The following is a 22,394-nucleotide window of genomic DNA, read 5'->3' as shown; positions in this document are numbered from 1 at the left end:
TGGGTGGCCACATTTCTGTCAGCACAACCTTAAGGAGGCACAGAGAAGCACTGAGGGGTTTCTCCTTCATTTCCCCTATCCAATCTCATGCTCTCATGCTCTGAAGGATTGCGTCAACCAGCCCAGAGATTTCATCTAGCAAGACGAACGATAGAACGTTCCGAGATCCGAGAATTTATTTAAGTTGCTCTACTCATATAACACTAGGTGTGTGCAGCTTTCGTCGACTTATATCTGTTGATTCAGCTGCCAGATACTGTACCTGCCGCCTTTAGCCACGGAGCTAGAGCCGACTCAGTGCAGCTGACAAGCTGCACATGTGTCTGTCCCTCGCGTGGGGTCGATATGCACTATCGATTCGACGATGCTTTCCCTTTCATGTTGATGTCGATACTTCTAAAAACAATTACTTATCACCCAGTATTAGACAGAAGTCTCATGCCTCAACTTAACGTAGTCTCGCCTTCTATTCCAGATTCCTAACATGCTCAACATCCCAACGTTATACGACTGTTTCACTTCGATCTCAAAGCTAAGCACGAGATTCAATTGCAAATCGCGCAAGCAGTCAAACCAACGGCAGAAGTCAGGAGGGTAGGACAGTGGTATTGAACCCGCTCCTACTCTTCCCGACCCTCCTTTACAGTTGGACCGCGGCCTACCCCTCTTCTTCCACAAGTGATACCTTCGTGCCGAGTAACTTGTGGCAGTCAAGCGTTGCTTGTAATACAAGGCCGCGGGCCACGGGCGCGGGGTAGCTCTTCAAGAGCCCAAAACAAACGCCGTGGAGCGTTGGTTAAATCTGGGTCCCGGTGCTGCCGTCGTGGTTGAGGATGTTCCACAACATAACAATGGGGCCCTGACTCTGTCCCTTCCTGGAAAGCCCGTGTACGATGTCAAGGAGATGACGAGTGCATGATCCACCAGCTTTCAAGGTTTTAATCCCATGTGATGATCTACTGGAGGCTCCAGTTGGAAGCTTCGAATGTAGAGTTTTCCCTCAACGTGCATGTACGCTCGTTGCAGCGTTTTCCTTGACTTACACACGGCTGGCCACATGGGTGGGTCCGGCTTCGAGCCCGCAGGTTCGGCACAGGGTCGGGCAACTGGCGCTCACTAAACGCGCCGTTTGCGGGGTTGACCCAATGATAAGATAGGTAAGCACCGAGTACCGATTAAGGCTGCGTTTGTTGGAATTGCATCAACTTGGGCTTCAATCGACATGACAACACTATAGATATAAAGTTGGAAGTAGATTCTTAATGATCAACTTTGTTGCAAAGCTATAGAAATTTACCATAACACCTTGTGCTTTGGGGTCGAAAACAATTAAGGCCTGTGAAAGTGACGTCATTCTCACGAAGGCCCTGCCCCACCAGCATCGTCTGCTTCCGGCCTTCCGCTGAGGCCTGCCAAGGATCAGAAGCCGTGATTCTGGGCCCTTCGCTTCAACCCCCAAAAGATACAAGTTTTGTTGAGTGTGGTGATGGGCCCAGCGCGTTGTCAAAAATTGGAAGTAACGTAGCCATTTCGACCCGCTACATGCATGCCAATTTTCAGGGGCTTGTGATCCGATACAATCTTCTTCGTCTCGTCTCCACTGGCTTGTTAGCTTCCTTTTGTTCCGAAGACCCGATACTGATGATGATGAGGGTTTGAAATACATGCTAGAGGCATACCTTCCGTAGTTTTACTAGGGAATTGAGCGTAGATCCTCTTACCCACATCATGCCGGGGTCTAGTGGTTCCATGGCTGCACCGGACGGCAGTGTAATGGTGATATTAGGTCTGTCTACGACAGTATCTTGTAGCTCTTCCGCTATCTTGACTTTTCTATCCTTGTTCGACAGTCTGGTCAGTTTTGTTTTCATTAAAAGGCAGACTTTCTGATAGTGATAGGCCCTACCTAATAGTGAGAACGCTTCCGAGTTCGCCATTGTGATTCATAAACTGAGCTTGGACATGTTTCTGTACCGTTCCGTAAATGTGTCCAACCCCTCCCCCTTCTCAACAAGCTAAAGATGCCATCCCATTATCATCACCCAAGGCATCGCCACTGCCACCACTACAACTCATGAATTCGTCTTCTAGATCACCGAATATCACGGATACATGCTAACCAAACCCTTAAACCTTCTTGTGTACCCACCGCGGAGCAAACCACTCATTTTCCGCAATGGTGGCCAGCATCTGAGCATGAATGCAGGCTAGCTGAATTTCGGATAAGTGTCAAAGCGATACACGTTGCCGATACCAAGAGTTGCCTTTTACCACATTTTTTCCGTAGCATCGGTAACCACGCTCGAAGGAAACGGGCTGTCTGCCTTCACGTGGATAAACGCTCGAACGAATCTTACTGATACTGACAGAAATCGAAAACGACGGTAAGGATAGCGTTCACATTTCGGGCAACCATGAACACGTTTGAGCCAAAAAAAAACCCAAGTTGCATATCTATGAAAATTGACCAACTACCCGGAACTACTAGATCTAGCACACACCCCACCAATCCTTATTAACCCATAGCTTACTCCTGGATGAGCTTGGTGATCTTGCCAATGGCAATTGTTTGACCCTGGAAACATACACATTAGTTGATGCCTCGAGAGTAGCCGTCAGTAGGGGAAAAGAGGAAATACCTGATCACGTAGGGTGAAACGACCCAGCTGAGGATAATCCTCGAACCTCTCAACGCACACCGCGCCAGCGCCGCTAGTAACCTCCAGAATAGCAATGATGCTATCACCCTTCTTGGCATGCGTGGGCGGCAGCTTGCTCTTACGGTTCGTGCCCTTCTGAAGTTTGTGCAGAAGAGCCGCGAACGTGACCTCTTCGATGGCCGCATGGACGTGCAGCACGCAGTTGAAACCGGCAGTGAGGATGCTCTTGAGGTCGAGAATACGGATCTGCGCCTCAAACCTAGAGACACAGTGGACCAGACGCTTGGGCGAGCAGAGAACGAAACCAGGAAGGATTTCTTCCTCTTCGATGCCACGCAGGCGGAGACGGACCTGGTCACCGCACTGCGCGATGTTGATCTCATCTTCAGTTTCACCATACACAGCAGCGACTTCAACACTCTGCTTGTTGGGCATCATCACAAGGGACATGCCCTTCTTGACCACACCAGCCTCAATCTTGCCCTCCACCATGGTACCCATATCACGATACTTGCCGGCCACAGCCATCATGAACGGCGCATTGACCTTGCGCTCTAGGGCCTGCATGCTGTCAAGATACTCGAGAAGAGACGGGCCATCGTACCACGGGCAGACATCCTTGGGGATGCGGTCCTTGATACCCATGACCTGCTGAGCAGCGATGGGCATGAAGAAGACATCGGTCTTAAGGTTATAGCCGGTGGCCTTGAGGAACTGCTGGAGCTTGGTCGTGCACTCAATGTAACGGTCCTTGGACCAATTGACAGTAGGATCGTCCATCTTGTTGATGACAACGACCAGTTTGTTGACACCCTGGGTCTTGGCCAACATAGCGTGCTCACGAGTCTGACCACCCTTCTCAAAGCCAGTCTCGTACTCACCCTTACGGGCACTGATGACGAGAATACCGACATCGGCCTGAGAAGCGCCACCAATCATGTTGGGGACATAGGTCTTGTGACCAGGGGCATCGAGGATACTGTATCTGCGCTTCTCAGTCTCAAAGTAGCCACGGCCGACCTCGACTGTCTTGCCCTTGGCGCGCTCCTCCTTGGTCAGATCGAGAGCCCAGGAGAGGTACCAGGTCTCACGACCCAACTCCTTGGCTTCCCTCTTATACTTCTCAAGCGTACGGTCATCAACCATACCAGTAGAGTAGAGGATGGCGCCACCGAGAGTGCTCTTGCCAGCGTCGACGTGGCCGATGAAGATAATGTTGATATGCTCTTTGCCATAAAGCTCCTTAAGAGTTTCGTCGTCGACATCGGCAGCCTGCTCCTTCTCGACAATATCGGCTTCGCGGGTTACACGATTGGCCGGAGCGCCGCCACGCGACGGGCTAGAACGGCCGGAAGAAGGGACAGGAGAAGCCCTGCCACTGCTAGCCTTGGTGTCAGACTTCTCGATGGCCTTTGCTGCCGTAACTTTGGCAGCAGCCTCAGCGGTGCCCTCCTTCTTAGCCTCTTCTTTCTTAGTATCCTCTTTCTTAGGCTCATCCTTCTTGGGTTCCTCTTTCTTGACCTCCTCTTTCTTGGTCTCGTCTTTCTTCTCCTCCTTGACTGTCCCAGTCGCGCCAATGGACAGGACCTTTGCTGCCTTGGGCTTCGCGTCGCCGCCGATGCTCAGGACCTTAGCTCCGGGCTTAGGGGCATCCGCTGCCGGGGGATTCGCGTCTCTCTTGGCGATAGTCGGCGCGGGCTTCGGGGCTTGCTGCTGCTGCTGCTGCTGCTGCTGCTGCTGGACTGGTTGGTGATATTGTTGCTGCTGCTGGTAACCCTGCCAATAGCCTGACGTCAACAATGAGCTTCTGTTCGGGATTTTAGACTTAACTGTACCCTCCTACCGTAGCCCTGGTTATAGCCCTGGCCGTAAACGGCACCATAACCTTGCTGGCCATACGGAGCATAGCCCTGCTGGCCGTACTGGGGATAATAGCCCTGGCCGTAGTATGGCTGCTGGTAGCCCATGTAGCTACCATAAGCCTGCCCCGGCTGGAAAGCCGGGGCGTTCGGCTGGAAAGCGGCAGCATTGGGGCGAAATCCTCCCTGCTGAGCGCCGATGTTCAGCTGCTGCTGAGCCTGACGCGCCAGGTTCTCGTCCTGGTTGGCCGCGTCCTCCCATGAATCTTGCACGTTGTTGGACATTTTTTGTACGTGTTGCGAGAGGCGCTCTGGTGATAAATTTGTCGAAGTATTGAGTGTCTCGTGTAAAAAAAGACAAAAAAAGGCCTGCTGAAGGAGCTCGGGTGCCCTCAAATTGGGTGACGGCGAAGTGTCAAGAGAAGGGTTTGAGGGGTAGCCAGTAAGGTGGTCACCTGTAGCAACAAGTCGATTAGTAAAATTTCAAGTTGAGACGATACGGCTCGAGTGACAGTAGATTAAAGCCTTACCAGCGGTAACAGACGATGACTCGATGGCTCAAAGGGCCTTATTTTTCAGCGGCGGCACGACGAAACCAGGATGACAGTCTGGAAGATTGTGCTGCGTGCCCCACCACTCAGTGGCGGGGAAGAATTGTTTTGGGCGCACCGTTCGATATACAGTAAAATACACTGTGTGTAATACTTGGATCATCGTGGTGCTAAGGCTGACATTCTTAGTATTTTCCTACTTGCAGCACAGTGCGATATCTCACCCCACTTAAGTGTGCCTTATTGGACCCCTCCATAAAAGCAAACTCATTGTTGCTGGACTCTATGCATGACACTGCCTTTGGTGTTTAGAAGGCAACCGAACTGCCAAATCTGAGTCACTGGGCTCTGGTGTTGTTTTTGTGATTGTGACTTACTGCATGTCCTGTATCTACACCTGCCTACTGACTGTATGGTATAATAAGATCTCTATTTCGAAACATCACAGTAGTGATGCAGAGGCACGATGGATGCGCTCTTGAGAACCCTGGGATACCAGACTGTCAATATCGCCCTTAAATCAGGCCTGGTTTTTACGGGCAAATATGCAATCCAGCAGTGTTCTAGGCTATTGAAAACAATCAATGACAAGTCCATCTACGCTGAACTCAGATCGTTGGAGCGGTTATTGGAGAGCAAGATCAAGGTTCGTGGCTCTGCCTCGAAGTCGATACGGAGCAGCTTCGCTGATGTCCACATACAATAGATCATCTCACCTGCCCTAGACTTAATCGAGTTCAAGTATGTTGACTGTTGGTTATCGTGCCTCCTACGCTGGCAGAGGAACTGACCATTCTGTAGATCTGCTCGTGGAAACATATTCCTGGAATCGGCTGTACCCCTTGCAAAGTCTCTTCATCGAGAGATCATCCGGCTGGGCAAGAGACTCGAGAATGCAGCCGCTGCTGAAGAAAAGGCTTCTCAGAGGCCAAGAGTCCGTATATCCGAGGAGCATCATGCTGAACTCCTTCTCATCATCAAGGAGATGAAAGAACTCCTCGACCGCATAGATCGTGACATCCCCCTCATCCAGCTTGCCATCACTGCTTCTGGAGAAAAAATGGCATCAACTATGACTCCGGGTATCTCACCTTCAAGATTGATGCAGGCTAGTACCCTCCTATCTTTTGCAGATGCCCAGTTTGCGGTTGATCCGAATCGTCCGGTCCAAGTTGGTGCTTGCTTCACTCTCTCGTTATACATGCTATTCGTCGGTCATGCTCAGCCCAAGGACGGCTCCAAAGGAGAATACGTTTACGGCATTAGCGATGGAGAGAGGAAGCCTATATGGCAGGAAGTCATGCATAAAGCCAGGGTTCGGATTTGCCGCACTCCAATAGACTGGGTGTTTGATCCTTCTTTGGGCTATCGTCCGCCTACTGTGCCAAGTACACAGCTCAAGAAGTTTGACTCTAAACTGGCCTGTCTGACAGAGCTAGGGCATTTGGGGGAATATGCATACTACCTTGAGATTATCGAAGACCTAGATGATGGAAGAATTCACGATGACGGACCTCGGCCCAAACCCTATGATGACATGCCGCTCGCTGGTATCAGGGAATCAGTTCCTATCTATCAGATCTCCAAGATATTTTATACAGATACTGGGAGGATGCTGAACATCGGCTCTGATGACAAAGCCAGTAACCCAGCTCTTCTGTTGAAACGGGACATTAAGGCCAAGTCTCCTATCAGACTGAGGCGAGAGTGGCTCGACGACTCGGAAAGTGAAGGGGCAGACGGCTCGCGAAATGTTGACGAGCAGGAAGAAGTTGACCGCCAGCTTTGGTATGACACAGAACATCGGGAAGAACTCCAGCCAACCTATCTGCCTGCACATCTAGACCCAGAGTGGCTGGCACTAGAAGTATACAATGACGAGGAGGACGACCAAACCGAAACAGCAGACGAAGATGAAGGTGATGCAGAAGACACGAGGAGTGAGCATTCAGCAACTCCGAAACGAGGTTCAACAACGACGATCCGCTCTCCACGCAATAAAAGCACTGTTGATACCAAACTCCTCGATCAAATTCGCCGTATCACTATCCGCCCCGATCCCATTCAGCAGTCTCAGGAACTTGTTACCAGATCCTCTTCCGTCCATCATAAGGCTGTAATTGGAAAAAGCGAAATCCAAAAAGAGCCAACAGCAGAGAAACTACCTAATGTCACGCGAAACCCCTTTTTCGGATCGGCGCAAATCTCGTCTTCTCTCTCGCTGCTTGAGATGCTCGTTCGTTTGACCAGTTTGCAAGAGTTCCAGCAGACGTCACATCTCGCAATCCCCGACCACATTCTGACATTCTTCCTGGAGGAAACGTCGACAACGGGACTGAAGGGAGAGGCACAATGGAGGGCAAGGACTGAGGCAAAGGAGAGAATGGGATTTGATCCGTACCTTGACGGGGATGAACAAGGGGCTGTGGGTGAGGAGAAGGAAGGTATTAAGTGAAAGTAATACTAATGCATGATACTGCGTGTTTTTTTTGTCAGGTTGTAGAAAGAGATAGACCGAGAACACTGAGAAATCGAGGAGCATAGAGGCCATAATATGATAAATTAATGGACATATTGATGCTGACGCATATATATATAACCTGACGCCAATTTAATACCACATTTGCTTTCCATGATCGCCCAGTACATTACCTCTTTACATGACACAGTCATTCATCCATCCGTACATCCGACATGTCCTGCCGTTAAACCATCTTTAAATCCCTTTGCTTTGCCCTTTAGAACAAATAGAACTCCTACACAACCCTTCCGACCCTACAAATCAGTCACATCACCACCGTCTGCCATAAACCTCATGCTCCTGTCTCTTCGGACGACCCTTCTGCCGGGGGATCATATTTTTGGTATCCGAATTGACAACAGCATTCCTTTCGAGCTCCTCGAGCCCCTCATCCGACGCAAGAGCCGCGCGAGAATCATGCTTGAACAGCTCCAAGATCTCTTGCAGACCAAGCTTAAGCGCATCCTTCTTCTTCCCGCCGCGGGTGCTGCCGCCCATCTCGATAGCCGCCTCAGCCAGCTTGCGCTTCTTCTCCTGGAGTTCCAGGATCCTCGCCTCGACGGTGTCCTGCACAGTCAACTTGTACACGACCACATCGACGGTCTGCGTCAGCCGGTGCACGCGGTCAATGGCCTGTTCTTCGACGAACGGGTTCCAGAACGGCTCGATGATGATGACGCGCGTGGCCGCCGTCAGGTTGAGGCCGAGGGAGCCGCACTTGAGCGAGCAGAGAAGGATGCGCGTATGCGGGTCATTCCTCAGCGCGTGCAGAGCCGCTTCGCGAGCGTCGTTAGCCATCTTGCCGTCATACCGAACTGCTTTCAGGCCGGGCTGATTGCGCAAGAAAGGTTCGATCAGATCGAGCATCGTGGTGAACTGGGAAAACACGATGAACTTGTGCTCATGAGCCTCCTTCCGGAGGATGGATAGCATTTCGCGAATCTTGGCCGACATCATGACACTGCCGGAGGAGGTAGTTTTCTTAGAGGAAGTGAGCATGGGCTGGGAAAAGGGCCGCTTGGCAGGTTTAGGGAGGCGAGGCAGCTCAGAATCGTCACTATCGAGATCAGAGCCAGAAGTTTCCTCTTCCTCCTCATCCGATGCTTCCAAATCAGATGCTTGCTGTGAAGGAACGGCTTGTGAGCGCTTAGACACGGACACAAACGTATCGTCCTCTGAGTCTGAGTCAGATCCGGATTCCTGTAGCTCGCCTTCCGGCACGTCCTCGTCATCAACGATGAAGCTGCTAAGTTGGGAGCCGTCATCCTCCTCTTCTTCGGAGGGATGATCGGAGTCTACAGAACCGATCTCCTCCCCTCCTCCCTCTGCATTCTCGTCCTCTTCTCCTCCACACTTCCCAAGTCTCAGTGGGCCGCGTTCATCCTCTGGCACTAGCCAGCTACCCTCCACCTCCTCATCCTCGTCATCACTGTCTATGACAATCCGACGTGCTTTCTGCTTCTTTTTTGGCATCTTCTCAATTTTTATCTCCTCCTCGACAACACTAATCCGCCGACCCTCTTTGCTCTGTTTTTTCTGACGAGGGCTTTCGTCGTGAACCATGCGCAAGCTCTCAATGCACTCGGTACAGCGGGTTTGTCCAGCTTGTATCTCTCTCCTGCTCAGCTCGTTGAGACACATGTCGCATTTCTTCGTTTGGATGCCCATGCCGCCAAGCGCGTCGGCGAGGGCGTCGATATCGTCATCGCCAGCTTCGGCTTTGGACGGAGGCTTTACTTCAGCGGCCAGTGCCTCTAGTTCCTTTTCGATCTTTGAGTCTGTCAGGAGGGGGTGGTTGCAAGCCTGACGCAAACGCAGAAGCAACACGAGTGCATTAGCATAGTTGATACCGGCCTTCATCATGTTTTGGAGACTCCGGTCAGTCCGTTTCTCAAGGAGATCATAGAACTTGCGTTCCACAGGCGAGAACTGCGTCTCAATGGTGACAACCTTGCGTTGCGTAACCTTAAAGGACGACTTGGGCGGCTCGGGGGCCTCACGCCCTTCGGCCTTCGCTTTCGCCGCGGCCTCTTCGAGAGCTTTTTTGCCGCCGGCGACAAGGGCGCCTTCTTCCTTGAGAATATCTTTGGTCCGCCGTTTCATAAAACATTGCAGCAAGCTGTGAAGCCTGCGGATGGCGATGTGACCTTTGCCATTTTTGAGGGGAAGATCGATCTGCTGCCGCCACTCGGTGAGGTCATCGTAAGGGGAGATCCTGAGAAAGTGCACGAGGGACTGCAGTTCGTCAAGGTTATTCTGCATTGGTGTGCCAGTCAGACACCAGCGATACTCTGCTCGGAGAGCGCAGCAAGCCTTCGTAGCCTTAGCATTGCGGTTCTTGATGCTGTGTGCCTCGTCCAGGATGACACGGAACCAGTGGACTCCGAAACACCCGATTTGCGGTTTCTTCTTAGGATCTAGATTGCTACCGCCGTGTTCCGACACCAGCGTCTGGTAGGTAGTGATGACCACATCATACTGGGCAAGGACCTTGGGATCTGTGCTGCGCTTTTGACCGTGATGGACGCAGACTTTGAGAGGGCGCGATTCCGAGACCTTTTCCTTGATCTCAGCTTCCCACTGCCGAATGAGCGCCAAGGGAGCGACCACAAGAGTTGCCTTGGAGATGTTTGCGAAGTGGTCCTTCCATCCGTTCTCACCCAGTGCCGGCTTTGAGTTGCTGACGATCAAAGAGATACTCTGCAACGTCTTACCCAGACCCATATCATCTGCTAGAATACCGCCCTTGGGAACTTTCCCTTTCTTGACCGGCCCAAGTTCGCGACCCTTCATCCACCTCACTCCCTCGACCTGATGAGGGAGGAGTTTCACTTTGATCCCTTCGAGAGTACCATCATCGCCAACATCATTCTCGTCCTTCTTCTTGTCTTTGTTCACTTCTTCGTCCTCCGACTCAATACTACCCTCGAGCAGAGCCTTCAGATCCGCAGCAGCCTTGGCAGGATCTGTATAAAAGACCTTATCTCCATACGAGGCCCCCGAGGACAGGATGGTCTTCTCCGGTGGCAGAGCTTCGTCACTAACGGAGCTGAACATGGGCAGCGCGGGCGCTTTCTTGGGCTCTGTTTTGGGCTTCAGCGGGCCCGAGCTCCTGTACAAGTCGGCATGGAACTCGGGACGCGTCTTGCGCTGAATGAACATGTGGTTGGGATCATTGGCACGCGTCCCAAAGCGAGCGGTCAGTTGTGTGGGATGCCCAAACTTCGGGACGGGCGTTGCAGCAACGGGGGTTTTCGTCGCGGTAGAGGGGGTGACAGCGGGGCTGTTTGTTAGGTCGATGACGGGAATGTTCTTCGACGGTGACCTGGACTTCCGCACGGGAGTTTGGATCGGGGGAGGGCCCAGGCTCATGTTGGCCGCCTGGGAGCTCAGAATTTCGAGATCATCGTCGCTGAACGAGTCAGAGCGTGAGCGCGCCATGGCTGGTTTGTTTAGGGTGGACAAAGATGATGTGTTCGTCGAGACGGCTGAAACGGGGGAGGATCCGTAGGAAATCGTCTGCGCCTGGATCAGGTCGTAGAAACCCTGCCTGAGTTTCTCTGCAGACTTCGTACAGCGACCTTTAGGAAGTGCTGAATTTTCTGAAAAAGTCTGGTTTGTCGGTAGACTTTAGGCTGTTCTGTGGCCGGACAGCCGGGTTTGTCCCCAGGTTTTTTGCTTTGATGCTTTCCTGTGGTTGTCGATTCAGTATTGTACATGTAATATACGCGTAAGATTACGCTTGTCCGGCTGTTTTCAAGAAGTCTCGTGCATTGACCGCATGGGAGATTTTGAAACAGACTGTTGTGCTTGGCTTATGGGCTCGCGCTTGTGAGGATAGACAAGAGGCGCAAGCTGGGACACGGGAGTTTTAAGTTGTTGCGTTGGTCTGTTTACTTAGGAGGGAAGGAAAAGAAACAAATGATGCCGGGAGCCAAGGCAACCAGAGTGTTGACCCCACATCCGAATGATTGGGCAGCACCAACCCTAACCCTCATTTAGAGACGGCAATATGCAGATCACAGTTCACAAAATCAGAGTTGGTGGTCTCTGCTGTAGAACCGGCTGAGCACACAGAGACCGAGCCTTAAAGTATTGATAAGCAAGAATAATCGATTTAATTACCTAAAGCTAAAAGCTAACACAAAATCAAGTCTCAATCTCGAATATTAACTGCAAAAGTGTGGTAAGGTTATCCAGTGCTGATGGTTTGGGTGTTTATCGCCAGTTTGGATGTGGCGGTGCCCTCCACAGCGGCTCCAGGAGTTGCTGATCTTCAAGTCATAGCGATCATAGACTCGTACCAGTAAGCGAAAACCAGTTACTATTTGGCCATTTTGCGCACAACAATGTAATCCTGCAACCATAGTACAACTACAAGAATTAACCCTTTCCCCTCACGAGCTGAGGGTCCTCCATGCTTTCCTAGACCTCTTGTGCCCATCGTCCTATGTATTACTGTCCTCCCAACCAGCAACCACGATTATTCACCAACCATGAATACAGGCCTCCTAATGCCGTTTTTTAACAGCAGGACTTTGCACAGCATCATACCCTCAAAACGCCTCCAGCACCTGAGCACGCAGATACTTGCCCCGAACATCTTGCGGCAGCAGCTGAAGCAACCGTGGATCTGAAGCAGCAGCGGCGCCCTTGCACTTGATCAATTCCTCCGCCATATCTGCGATGGCCGCCTCCTGGCGGATGTCGCCGTGGGTTTGGCTGTGAAGCGCCACCAGACCATCGATGAGCTGGTTGTCAAAGCGATCCAACTTCCCAGAGCCCTGATTTTGCATCACGGCCATCGGGTAAAGGAGGTATACAGCAGCGCTACGCTCCCAGTTAGGCAGGTGCTTCTTGACCTTGAAGAGCAGCTGGGCGAAGGCAAACAGGCGCGGGAGGTTGCGCTCGATGACCAGGTCGGGACCAACGCGCGTGACAAATGTCCGGTTCGCTTCGGCGTAGTTCTGTGCCCAGATGAGGGCAAGGAACTCCTGTTGGGAGTCCTGACGGGAGCGGTAGTCCAGGGCCTTGGCTTCCCATATCCAAGCCTCCGGCACGCCAAACTTCTGGAGAGTAAAGAAGGGACTCATGAGGTTGCGAGGAGAGCCGATGCGGTGGGCATGGCGGCCGAGGTGGTCACGGACTGCGGCCTCGCGCGAAGCGGGGTCGGAAAGCTGGAGGAGAACAAAGGTGGCCGGGACCCAGTGGGATGCCGCCGTCAGCGCCGAGGCAAAGGTGACTGATGCCTTATCGAGCTTCTGCAAAGCATCCTCACCAAACGAGACCTTTCCCGTCGTATAGATGGCCTTAGTGAGGAGCCATCCGAGGCGTGTATCCGACCAGTCGTACTCGCGGCTAGCGAAGGCCTTGAGAAGTGTCCACAGCGCGCTGTCAGGCTCTGGCTCGCGATCCTGCTCGATATCCTCCTGGAAGGAACGGACTGCTGCAGCAACATCAGGAATCACACCGCTAGTATACCACAGGCGCAGACCGAATGACCGCATCCAATCCAATCCGAAACGCTGAGAAATGGTGAAAGAATTGACGCGATTCTCGATTGGAACGTTCTTGACCCCAGCACAAACAGACGCATTGCCAGCCAGGAGCTCATAGATAGCCCGAATGGGCTCGGAGAACTCAGCCAGCACGTTTGACTCCCGCCAATCCTTTAACTGGGCGCGGATGTCCTTATTATCAACCTTGCCGATGGTCGACACGAGAGTAGCAAGTCGGAAATTGCCGGCAGCAAGCAAGTGGCGGCAAGCTTCGTCCACACGGTTGCCAGCCAAGCAAATGATGGCCTTCTCCTCGAGACCGGCGGTGAAAGAAAGGGCGCGGTCAGTAGCCTCAGAGACAAGCTGCTGCCAGAACTGAGAAACACCTTCACCGTTGTCATCGAAGAGTAGTGCGGCGAGCTCCCAAACGGAATCACCTTGTGCCAGTTCACGAAACTCTGGGCCAGCTACCCGCTGGAGTTGCTTCTTGCTCGAAACAAGGTTGATGTACTGCTGAAGACGAGCAAGAGTGCTGGGAGATGTGGCAGAGTCGTCGGCAGCATCAACGGGCAACAGATTCGGTTCGTTGTGCTGGGTTGAAATCAAAAGTTCGTTAGGGCCCCAGTTGGTTCGGGGAACTGCCAAATTTTCCTCGGTATCAGTCTTAGAACGTTGCTCATAAGGCCACTAGAGAGAGAACGCCAGTCTTAGTCTGTATTCATAATGCATAAGTACAGTAGACAAGTTGCCATTGCAAAAGTAAGCAAAAAAACAAAAAAAAACAAAAACAAAACAAGCTTTGCTGAAGGGAAACCTAGTAAGAGGCAAGCGGGACACCGACCTTCACAAACCCTTTGCCGGAAGTCGTCAACGCTGGCTGAGTCGGGGCCTTCGCTTGCTCAAACAGCGACTTCATCAAATCGATGCTGGTGGCAAAGCCCATTCCGTCGGAGACAGTTGCAGTCGCCTGAGGAGGAGGACTGCCACGATCCTTCATTTCCCACACTGCACCAGACTCGTTCAGAGCCCGCAATGTTGCCCGATCCATCGTACGGGGAGCCTTAACGCTCGCTTGCAAAATCTGAGTCCAATCATCACCACCGGCTACTTCGATTTTCGTGGGCGCATTTAATTTCTTAACCGCGCGCATGCGTGCCCTCATGATTCCAGCAGGGACCTGGGGGGCGTCATTGTCGGCGGCGAAACGCGAGGGTAAAAAATCCTCCTGCTCGTCGACGGATCCCTGCTGAGACGCCTCTTCATAGGCTTCGAGCTGGTATTCATCGAGACCGTCAGCCATGCTTTCATCTTCGGGCCATTCCCGCGATGGCAAGGGGGTATCAGCGTCCTGCGGCTCCGGAGACAGCGTACCCTGGCGTTGAGCGTGGTTAGCAACCTCGTCAGTGTCAGACAAAGCAGCATCATCGAAGGCGCCGGGAAGGGCGCGGCGGCTGCGCCTGAATTCGAACGTGTCATCGGGGTCGATAGGGGAGGTCGAGCTCTTAGAGATCGACGGGCTCGTCACCGGGCGCGGAGTCGACTTAACGGCAGACTCGGGCTCTGTCTCGTAGTCATCATCATCGTAGTCATCGTCGTCACCTAAACCATAGGTCGTGAAATGCTCAACCGAGAAAGCCCAGACACCAGTCTCAGGGTCGTAGCTCTCAAACGTCGTATCGGGAATGGACTTCAGGCGCTCAATGTGGCGCTCAAGGCGACGGCCCTTGATTGTAGGACCGCCGCGGGGCCATGAGTGCTCCAGGGAAATAAGAGCAGGCACGTTCAGACCCTTGCCCATAGGAGGTTTCTTGGCCGCGTTCGGGTAAACAGTGGCGGAGCGCGGCTCTAAAATGACGATAGTACCAAAGAGATCATCAAGATTGATGTTGCTCAGATCCACGGGAACCTTGAACTGGACACTGCCCACATTCTCACGGCCAACAGTAAAGCCAACAACGCGCTGGCGCTGCATCCTGTTCATGGCGCGGATATCGTCAGCAGTGGGCGACATCCAGTAGGCGCCAGGCTCAATCTGGGAACCGCGCGGCTTGTCGGTCTGAGCAGGAGCAGGGGACTCCTCTTCGTGGACGACAGCGAGTTCCTTGCCCTTAACCTGCTCCATCTCGGGGGGGGAGGCAGCAGCAACGGGAGACGACTTGGCGCCATTCGCGCCGTTAGTGCCGTTGGCGGTAGAACGGGCATCAGGCTTCAGATAGCCGGAATCATCAGTGGCAGGGATGCTGCTTTCAATTGTCTTCTCGGGAGTCTCAACATTGCTTGTGTCGAAGCTGACGCGCTTGGTCACGGTCTTGCGAGCGGCAGTGCCATCCTCTTGAGGCTGCTTGTCCTTATTCGGAGGACTGAACAAATCGGTACGCATGTCTTTGTTGATGACCAGCTTCTTGTGGCTGCCAGGGCCGCCAAGCAGGCGCATGCTCGAGTTAGCAGAGAACGCACCGGGCTGGAGGATGCTATCCTCGACGTTGAGGGAGCGACGAAGGTTGCTAGCCGAGATGCTCTTGTTCAGGCCGCGATTGATACTGCTAGAAAGGATGCTCTGGCCGAAGGCACCGGGAGTGCTCGACGCGCTGGAGGACGGGCTTGTGGGCGATCCGTAGGCACTGAATGAGAAGCCATAAGCGCGCTTTTGTGGGGTAGTGACAAGGCGGGATGCGTTGGCCGGGCTGAGCTTGTACATGGGCAAGATTGACCGGCTCTTAACCTTGGCCTTGCCAGACAGAGGCGTCGCGAGGGGACCGGGATTCTGGATCTTGTCATCGGGAAGGCCCGAAAACAGTGTTGTGGCACCGTACGCAGATATGTCGGTGATACTAGTCGAGAAAGTCTGCGGCTGCTGCTGTTGCTGTTGAGAAGACCCAAAGAGCGAAGCGCCCAAGCCCGTTTGCGGCTGCTGTTGGGCAGTAGAGGTTCCGAATAGACTTCCGGTCTGTTGCTGAGCGTTCGTGTTACCGAAGAGACCGCCGCCAGTGGTTGTCGAGGTACCAAACAGAGAGGGTTTGGCTTGGTTGTTCTGGCCCAGATTGCCAAACAGCCCACCCGTCGCAGGCTGTTGGGTTTGAGCATTAGTGTTGAGGTTTCCAAAGAGACCGCCAGTAGAAGCAGGTTGGTTAGTGGCGGTAGAACCGAACAAGCCACCGGTGCCGGCAGGCTTGGAACCAAACAGACCGCCGCCCGTGTTCTGAGTGGCGGGAGTCTGGCCAAAGGTAGAAGTGCCCGTGTTGGTGCTTCCGAAAAGGCCACCACTAGTATTGGTCGTGGTAGAGCCGAACAAACCACCGGGCTTTTGCTGAGTGTTGCCGAACAGCGATGTGCCAGTAGACTGATTTTGTTGGCCAAAGCCGGTGCCGCTGCCAAACGCAGAGCCAGATTGCTGTTGGTTGCCGAAGAGACCACCACCAGTGTTAGTGTTCTGAGCCGTGTTACCAAAGAGGCCGCCACCGGTGTTTGTGGTAGTGCCTGTGCCAAAACCAGAACCGGTCGTTGCGGTGCCGAAGCCCGGAGTGCTGGTGTTAGAAGTGCCAAAGCTAAAGGCTGGCTTCGAGGAAGTGTTGTTGCTTCCAAACAGGCCGCCGCCGGTGTTGTTGTTAGAGCCGAAGGTGCTCGTGGTGCCAGTGTTGCTGGAACCGAAAGTGCTAGCGGTGCCACTACCGAACAACCCACCGCTCTGAGCGGGCTGTGAGGATGAAGTACCGAAAAGGCCGCCAGTGGCAGGCTTGTTGCCGAAGAGGCCGCCGCCAGACCCAAAGGCGCTACCAGTGGTATTGGTCGTGCCAAAGCCTCCAGTATTCTGCTGGGTGTTACCGAACAGGCCACCGCCAGTATTGGAACCGAAACCGCCAGTGTTGGAAGTTGTGCCAAAGCCGCCAAAACCGGAACTGCCAAAGGCACCAGTTCCGCCAGGGGCAGCAGTCTTGCGACCCTGGTTGTAATCCGCCAATCTCAATTCTTCGGCAGACCATTTCTTGTAGGCATCCATGAAAAGGATGTTCTGGTACGAATTGCTCTGAGAGGGATTATTCACCTCCTTCTCGACAGTAGGAGAGAAGGGAACAACGGCTGTGCCAGGGGGATCGCCGACATTGGTCCCAATGCCTGGATTGTTAGTGGCACCGAAACCGGTGGTGGTTGAGCCGCCGCCAAAGAGGCCGCCGCCAGTGTTGCTTCCAAAAGTCGATGTGCCAGACCCGAAGCCGGTGGTAGTCTTGTTGCCAAAGAGTGACGTACCGCCACCACCGAATGGAGAGCTGGTATTTGTGCTGCCAAAGCCACCGCTGCCGAAGCCGGTACCGCCAGCAGTGGTGGTCGTGGAGCCGAAAAGACTGGTGGAGCTGGTCGTGGCGGGTGTGCCAAAGGCCGGTTTGCTGCCAAAGCCGCTGCCAAAGGTGTTGCCGGAGCCGAAGCCGCCGCCACCACCGCCAAACAGACCGCCGCCGGTGGTATTGGAGGTCGAGCCAAATGCCGTGGTGCCGGTCGAACCAAACCCTGCATGACATTAGCCACTGCATTGATTTGAAAAAAAAAAACGTGGAGAAGTCGTAATAGTGTTGATAGAAGAGGCTCAAATGTGACGAGTGGGGAGGGGGGGAAACGAGAGTTGCGCGACCGCGTTACGTACCTGTGTTCGTGGTCGGAGTCGAGCCAAAGCCACCAAAAGTCGATGAATTGTTGTTCTGGCCGAAGCCGCCACTGCCGAAACCGAATGACATGATGGGCGATGTCGAGAATGGGGGGTGTCGCGATGTGGCAAGATGGAAAGGAAGATCGAGAGGTTAAAAAGCGCGAGGCACCGTCGCCCTACGCGCCAGGAAATTTATGGTGTATCGGGAATCGGTCGCGACGGATGTGAAAAAAATCCAAAAGAAAACCGAGAATAAAACAGCTATTTCCAGAAGGGCGGCGCAAGCTTTGGAGACACCGATGCCAGTGCTTGGAGCCGCACCGCGTTGTTTCCCGACTCCAACAGATGATGAAAGTCGCGAATTGCGAAGGCGAAGTCTGGCAAGCTCGCGAAAGGTAAGAGCCTTCTCCTGCAAGTTGCTATGGGGCACCCAGTGCAGCCCAACATGCGGACCCTGGTTTCTGGCCAATCAGGCTGCTCCGACACGCCCGAGTCGTGCGTGACCCACAAAAAAAGTGTGGCCGGGGTGAATCGAGCTATGAAGCACGAGCCACCTGATTTTGACTTTTGGCTTCCGTTTCTCTCGTTAGGGATTTTCGAATTGGCATGGCAAAGGGAACAAGAGACAATGTGATGATGATGGATCAGTCAACAGCGCATGTCGATGCTGCTTGTTGTCTGCTTTTCAAGCTCAATGAAGACTTTCTACGGCTCGAATGATGACTGTTCCCATAAAAAGGACGCTTTTGAAGCAGCAAGTTGGATCACGTGGCCTCGTGTCACGGTGCCTTTGGTCTCAACTCACGCCGTTGATTAGTGTATTGAGCCATGCTGAGTAATAGGCCTGTTTGCCTTGGTCAACGGGCAATTAGACCAGTCTTGATGCAATCTGAACTAATCAATGGGTGATGCCTAAAACATTGATAACACAGAGAGCCCAGAGCGTGTCTTCAAGATATCGGACAGGGAGCGATATGCGACAGCTGATTGGATGCTTCTCGGGTATTGCTGAAGATGTTCAGTGTTAGCCATCTGTCTCCGTTGCGTCTTGCGGCTCGCTGTCCTGACAAGCCCATGATCTCCGTAGACGTTGAAGAGCATGCAGGCAGGTGCAAATCCCCCAGTCTCTTCCTCTTCTCCCTCCCTTGTAACTCCTCATTCTTGCTTGTTCCCTGCTTGTTTACTCTGAAGCTGTCATCTGAGAGCTTTGCTACGACTGGCGAGGTTGCCTGAGGTTGCGTCCATTTGTCCGTACGCTGTGCTTCTTCTGCCCTCCCCCGCAGCCATGGATGTACAACGTACATCTCGATTCACGGGTCATCTCGACAGTTCTACGGTCCAAGTACAATGACCACAGCTCTTTGTGTTTATTACTTGTATATATCTCTTGGACGTAGTCGATCTGGTCAAAGTCCCGAATTGTTAAAAGTTCTATCGATGGCCGCCAGCATTTCTATCTTTTCTATGAGCTTTGATCTACTCCGCGCCGGAACCACTGTGATGTCAAAACAGCATTCACTCGCTCGGCAGACCGAAGCTCCCATTTTCAAGCACTATCCAGGGGATCTACTCCCTGAACACATAGGAGAATGAGAAACCGAGCAAAGGAATCCCAACGCCGTGTAAATGTGAACGGTACCAGTCAACATAAAAATAAAACAACTAAGCGTAGAGAGGAAAAATAGAGAACGGTTAGAGGGAAAAAAAGAAAAAAAACAAATGAAGGCCACCTCTTAGAGGGTATGTGGAGGAAAGGAAATATAATGTGTTTGCTCTCGCGAGCACAGGAGGGAATAGTCGCCAGAGTCTCAAGGCCCTCAACCTAAGTCAGTCGTGCCTGTCGCTGCAGCTCTCCGTTGCCGCAGCCTCAAGTCCCGTTACCATCAGCCTTGCTTCCGCACTCACCTCCCTCCTGTGTAGCAGTCTAATATATCCTGTGCGGGAAAAGGCTTACCCCCTTCGTCCATTACCACCAGCAGTCTGTTACCCATCATCTCTCTCCTTTACTTGGGACTCTCACTACCCACTCAAACCGAGCTATTCACTAACAACCCTCCTACCGTCCCGTGTTCCAGCCACATCACCCTCATCACCGTCTGCCTAGAACGTGATCAAATTCCCTCTCTGTGTGAAGGCCTCGCCCGGCGACTGTTGTTGCTGTGCCCTTGCAAACGGGTTATTGTTCAACCCCATGCTAGCTGGGCCCGTGGCAGCAGGTATCTGCAGCTGAGCCGGGGCCGAAGGCACCCCAGTGGCTTGCGGCTTGAGGAATGGGTTGTTGCCCGTGGTCTCAGCTGTCAGTCTAGACAAGCCAGACCCGGCGCTGTTGACAAACACACCGGGAGCGGTGTGCTGCGCTGGAATACGCAGCTGGCCTGTGTTACCAAATGTGTCGAGGCCTTCTCCCTGAGCAAGGAGCGCGTTGAGCTTAGCTTCGTGCTCCGTCATTTGCCTTTGTGGCTTCTGTGACTGCGTCTGGTTTTGTTGATTTTGTGACTGCTGACTGAAGGGGTTGCTGCCGAAGGGGGAAGAAGAGGAGGAGGCTTGAAGGTTCGACATGCTACTGAAGCTTGTAAGGGTCTTCTGCTCCGGTAGGGTGCTGAGTGTGGTTGGCTTGTAGCCTGTGGATGGGCGCTGGGCGAAAGGGTTGTTAGAACCCGTGGGCGTTGGCTTCAGTGCCTGTTGGGACTGGAAGCTACTGCTGTTTGCCCAAGGATTGTTGCTACCCGGCTGCAGAGTGGGTTCAGGAAGGTCGGGAATTAGCTGTGGTTGCTGCTGGACTTGGAGCTGGGCTTGTTGCTGTTGGAAATAGGGATTGTATCCTGTGGCTTGGGGCTGGAAGACCTGCTGCTGCTGACCATATGGGTCGAATACCGTAGCCTGTTGAGCAAATGGGTTAACATAGCCATTCGGATATCCAGTCATCTGCGGCTGGAAGCCCGTGTAAGCGGTGTTTAAATAGCCGGTGGGTTGCATCTGCATCTGGTTCTGCATCTGCAATTGGCTCTCGTCAATGGGGTTGGCGAAGAAATCAACAGCATTCCCTTGCTGGTAACCTTGATTGAATCCAGTGAACTGGGGTTGCTGGGTCTGAGTCGGCGTGTCGCTGAAGAGAGCGGCGGCATTGGTCTCCTCAAGTTCACGTCTGCGTCGCTCTTCCTCTTCCTTGCTGAGCTTGATAGCCTTTGCAAGATCGTCGTCCTCCTCAGCTTGCCTGCGGCTCTCGCGCTTTTTCCTGTCCTCTTCCTCCTGGACCTTGCTTGCCTCGATTGCTAATCTATACTCGAGGTCCTCCTCTTCGCTGTACTGCCGATGCCGCTGTCTGGGTGGGTCGTGGCGGTCCCTATTGTGCTGAGGAGCGTACTCCTCAACGCCATTGACACGGTTCTTCCACATCTTACGGTCATTCCGCTCAGCGCGCAGGCGCTCTTCATCCTGAATCAGAGCAGTCAGCTCCCTGGCAGCAACACGAACTGCATCGATTATTGTTAGCACATAAACTCAAAATTCGCAGCGTTCAGACAAGGCGCTTACTATTTTGACCCACATCCCGGCCTTCTTCGTCGATGTACTGGAACTCGCGCAATGTCTTGATGATGAAGATGTTCTTCTTGGCCCATGTCACGACCAGCTCGGAGCCCTCGTGAAGGCAGTAATCCATCACCTTGAGCGCTTTCAAGACATGCCTCCAGTTCTTGCCCTTGTCATTGAGTCGCTTGTCGAGCATGTCCATGATTTCATAGAAGTCCGTCGACCTAGACGATAGACTCAGGTCAGCGCAGGTTGTCGCGGCAGCGCAAGGGTCACAAATTCAGCTACTTACGACCCGTAGGTCAGCTGAGCGATCTCGCTCATCTGCGTCCCTGTCGGGCCCCATGGGTCGTTACTTGTCGCTGCATCGTAAAGACGTTAGCAAAGGGCGCTCTCACATTCCCTGAGACATCGAAAGCCGCGTCAGGCAGAAGTAGGAAGCCAAGCTGACTCACCTTCGCGGACTTTAATTTGGACACTCGAGTAGCCCTTGGTGACATTTTTGACACTTCGAATGACTTTTGACATGTTGGCGCCGGTCGAAGAGTTGGCGTAGGAAGGCGATTTGGGAAGATTTGGGAACTTTGCCGGAAGCAGCGGCGGCTATAAGGTCAGAGAATAGATAATGATCGAGTAAATTGATGGAGATGTGTGTGAGTACGTAGCCAGCGTCGGAGGAAGGTTAACTAATCCGCTTGTGCCTCTCTCGTTGTCACGCTTGGCGGGTCGCAACAATGGAACAGTGCGCCGGAATTGTTTGCTCAGAGTTCGGTGTCAAAAGGCCGCGCGCGCCACCAAAAGAGCGAGTCTGTTGGCGTGTGACTCGATAAGTGTCGTGCTCCGCCTTCGGGCCTCAGCTCCTGGAGAAGACGGCCTTGTCTGAGAGTGAATGAATTGCTTTCAATCGTTCGTGGTCAATAGCGACCTCATCAAACTGTTGCGCTGATTATGTATGAAGCTGACTCGAGACGAGGTGCACAGGAATGCCGTTCGCGGCTAGGCAGGGAGATGGCTACACTCTGGGGCGTCCACGTAGGTCTTGCGATGGAAGAGGGGATAGGAGCTTGATCGGTCGTCAGCAGGAGAACCTGGATCAGCACAGGACAGTGGGTTGGTAATTTGCGCGAAACATCGG

At 53.0% G+C, this 22,394-nt stretch overlaps 5 protein-coding genes across 5 annotated transcripts; 1 reads left to right on the top strand and 4 right to left on the bottom strand.

Annotated features, from left to right (window-relative positions):
- Nucleotides 1-2,527: 2,527 nt before the first annotated feature.
- Nucleotides 2,528-4,804, bottom strand: CTHT_0042620 (uncharacterized protein; the record flags this gene model as incomplete). Its single annotated transcript, XM_006694600.1, has 3 exons — nucleotides 2,528-2,575; nucleotides 2,640-4,447; nucleotides 4,504-4,804. 3 exons carry the CDS (start codon nucleotides 4,802-4,804, stop codon nucleotides 2,528-2,530), a joined length of 2,157 nt encoding a protein of 718 aa, XP_006694663.1.
- A 732-nt stretch (nucleotides 4,805-5,536) lies between these two features.
- Nucleotides 5,537-7,525, top strand: CTHT_0042610 (putative rangtp-binding protein; the record flags this gene model as incomplete). Its single annotated transcript, XM_006694599.1, has 3 exons — nucleotides 5,537-5,716; nucleotides 5,777-5,811; nucleotides 5,872-7,525. 3 exons carry the CDS (start codon nucleotides 5,537-5,539, stop codon nucleotides 7,523-7,525), a joined length of 1,869 nt encoding a protein of 622 aa, XP_006694662.1.
- A 336-nt stretch (nucleotides 7,526-7,861) lies between these two features.
- Nucleotides 7,862-11,032, bottom strand: CTHT_0042600 (helicase-like protein; the record flags this gene model as incomplete). The annotated part of the gene is made up of 1 exon (XM_006694598.1): nucleotides 7,862-11,032. The coding sequence occupies one exon, from the start codon at nucleotides 11,030-11,032 to the stop codon at nucleotides 7,862-7,864; it is 3,171 nt and encodes a 1,056-aa protein (XP_006694661.1).
- Nucleotides 11,033-12,147: 1,115 nt separating this feature from the next.
- Nucleotides 12,148-17,816, bottom strand: CTHT_0042590 (putative nuclear pore protein; the record flags this gene model as incomplete). Its single annotated transcript, XM_006694597.1, has 3 exons — nucleotides 12,148-13,776; nucleotides 13,931-17,592; nucleotides 17,726-17,816. 3 exons carry the CDS (start codon nucleotides 17,814-17,816, stop codon nucleotides 12,148-12,150), a joined length of 5,382 nt encoding a protein of 1,793 aa, XP_006694660.1.
- A 2,012-nt stretch (nucleotides 17,817-19,828) lies between these two features.
- CTHT_0042580 (uncharacterized protein) lies at nucleotides 19,829-21,787 on the bottom strand (the record flags this gene model as incomplete). Its single annotated transcript, XM_006694596.1, has 4 exons — nucleotides 19,829-21,201; nucleotides 21,263-21,483; nucleotides 21,552-21,621; nucleotides 21,715-21,787. The coding sequence occupies 4 exons, from the start codon at nucleotides 21,785-21,787 to the stop codon at nucleotides 19,829-19,831; spliced, it is 1,737 nt and encodes a 578-aa protein (XP_006694659.1).
- Nucleotides 21,788-22,394: the final 607 nt, after the last annotated feature.

This window comes from Thermochaetoides thermophila, assembly GCF_000221225.1.
Source record: "Thermochaetoides thermophila DSM 1495 unplaced genomic scaffold scf7180000011818, whole genome shotgun sequence".
NCBI lineage: Eukaryota > Fungi > Ascomycota > Sordariomycetes > Sordariales > Chaetomiaceae > Thermochaetoides > Thermochaetoides thermophila.
The sequence above is the reverse complement of the archived record's forward strand: the minus strand, read 5'-3'. Positions and strand labels throughout refer to the sequence as shown.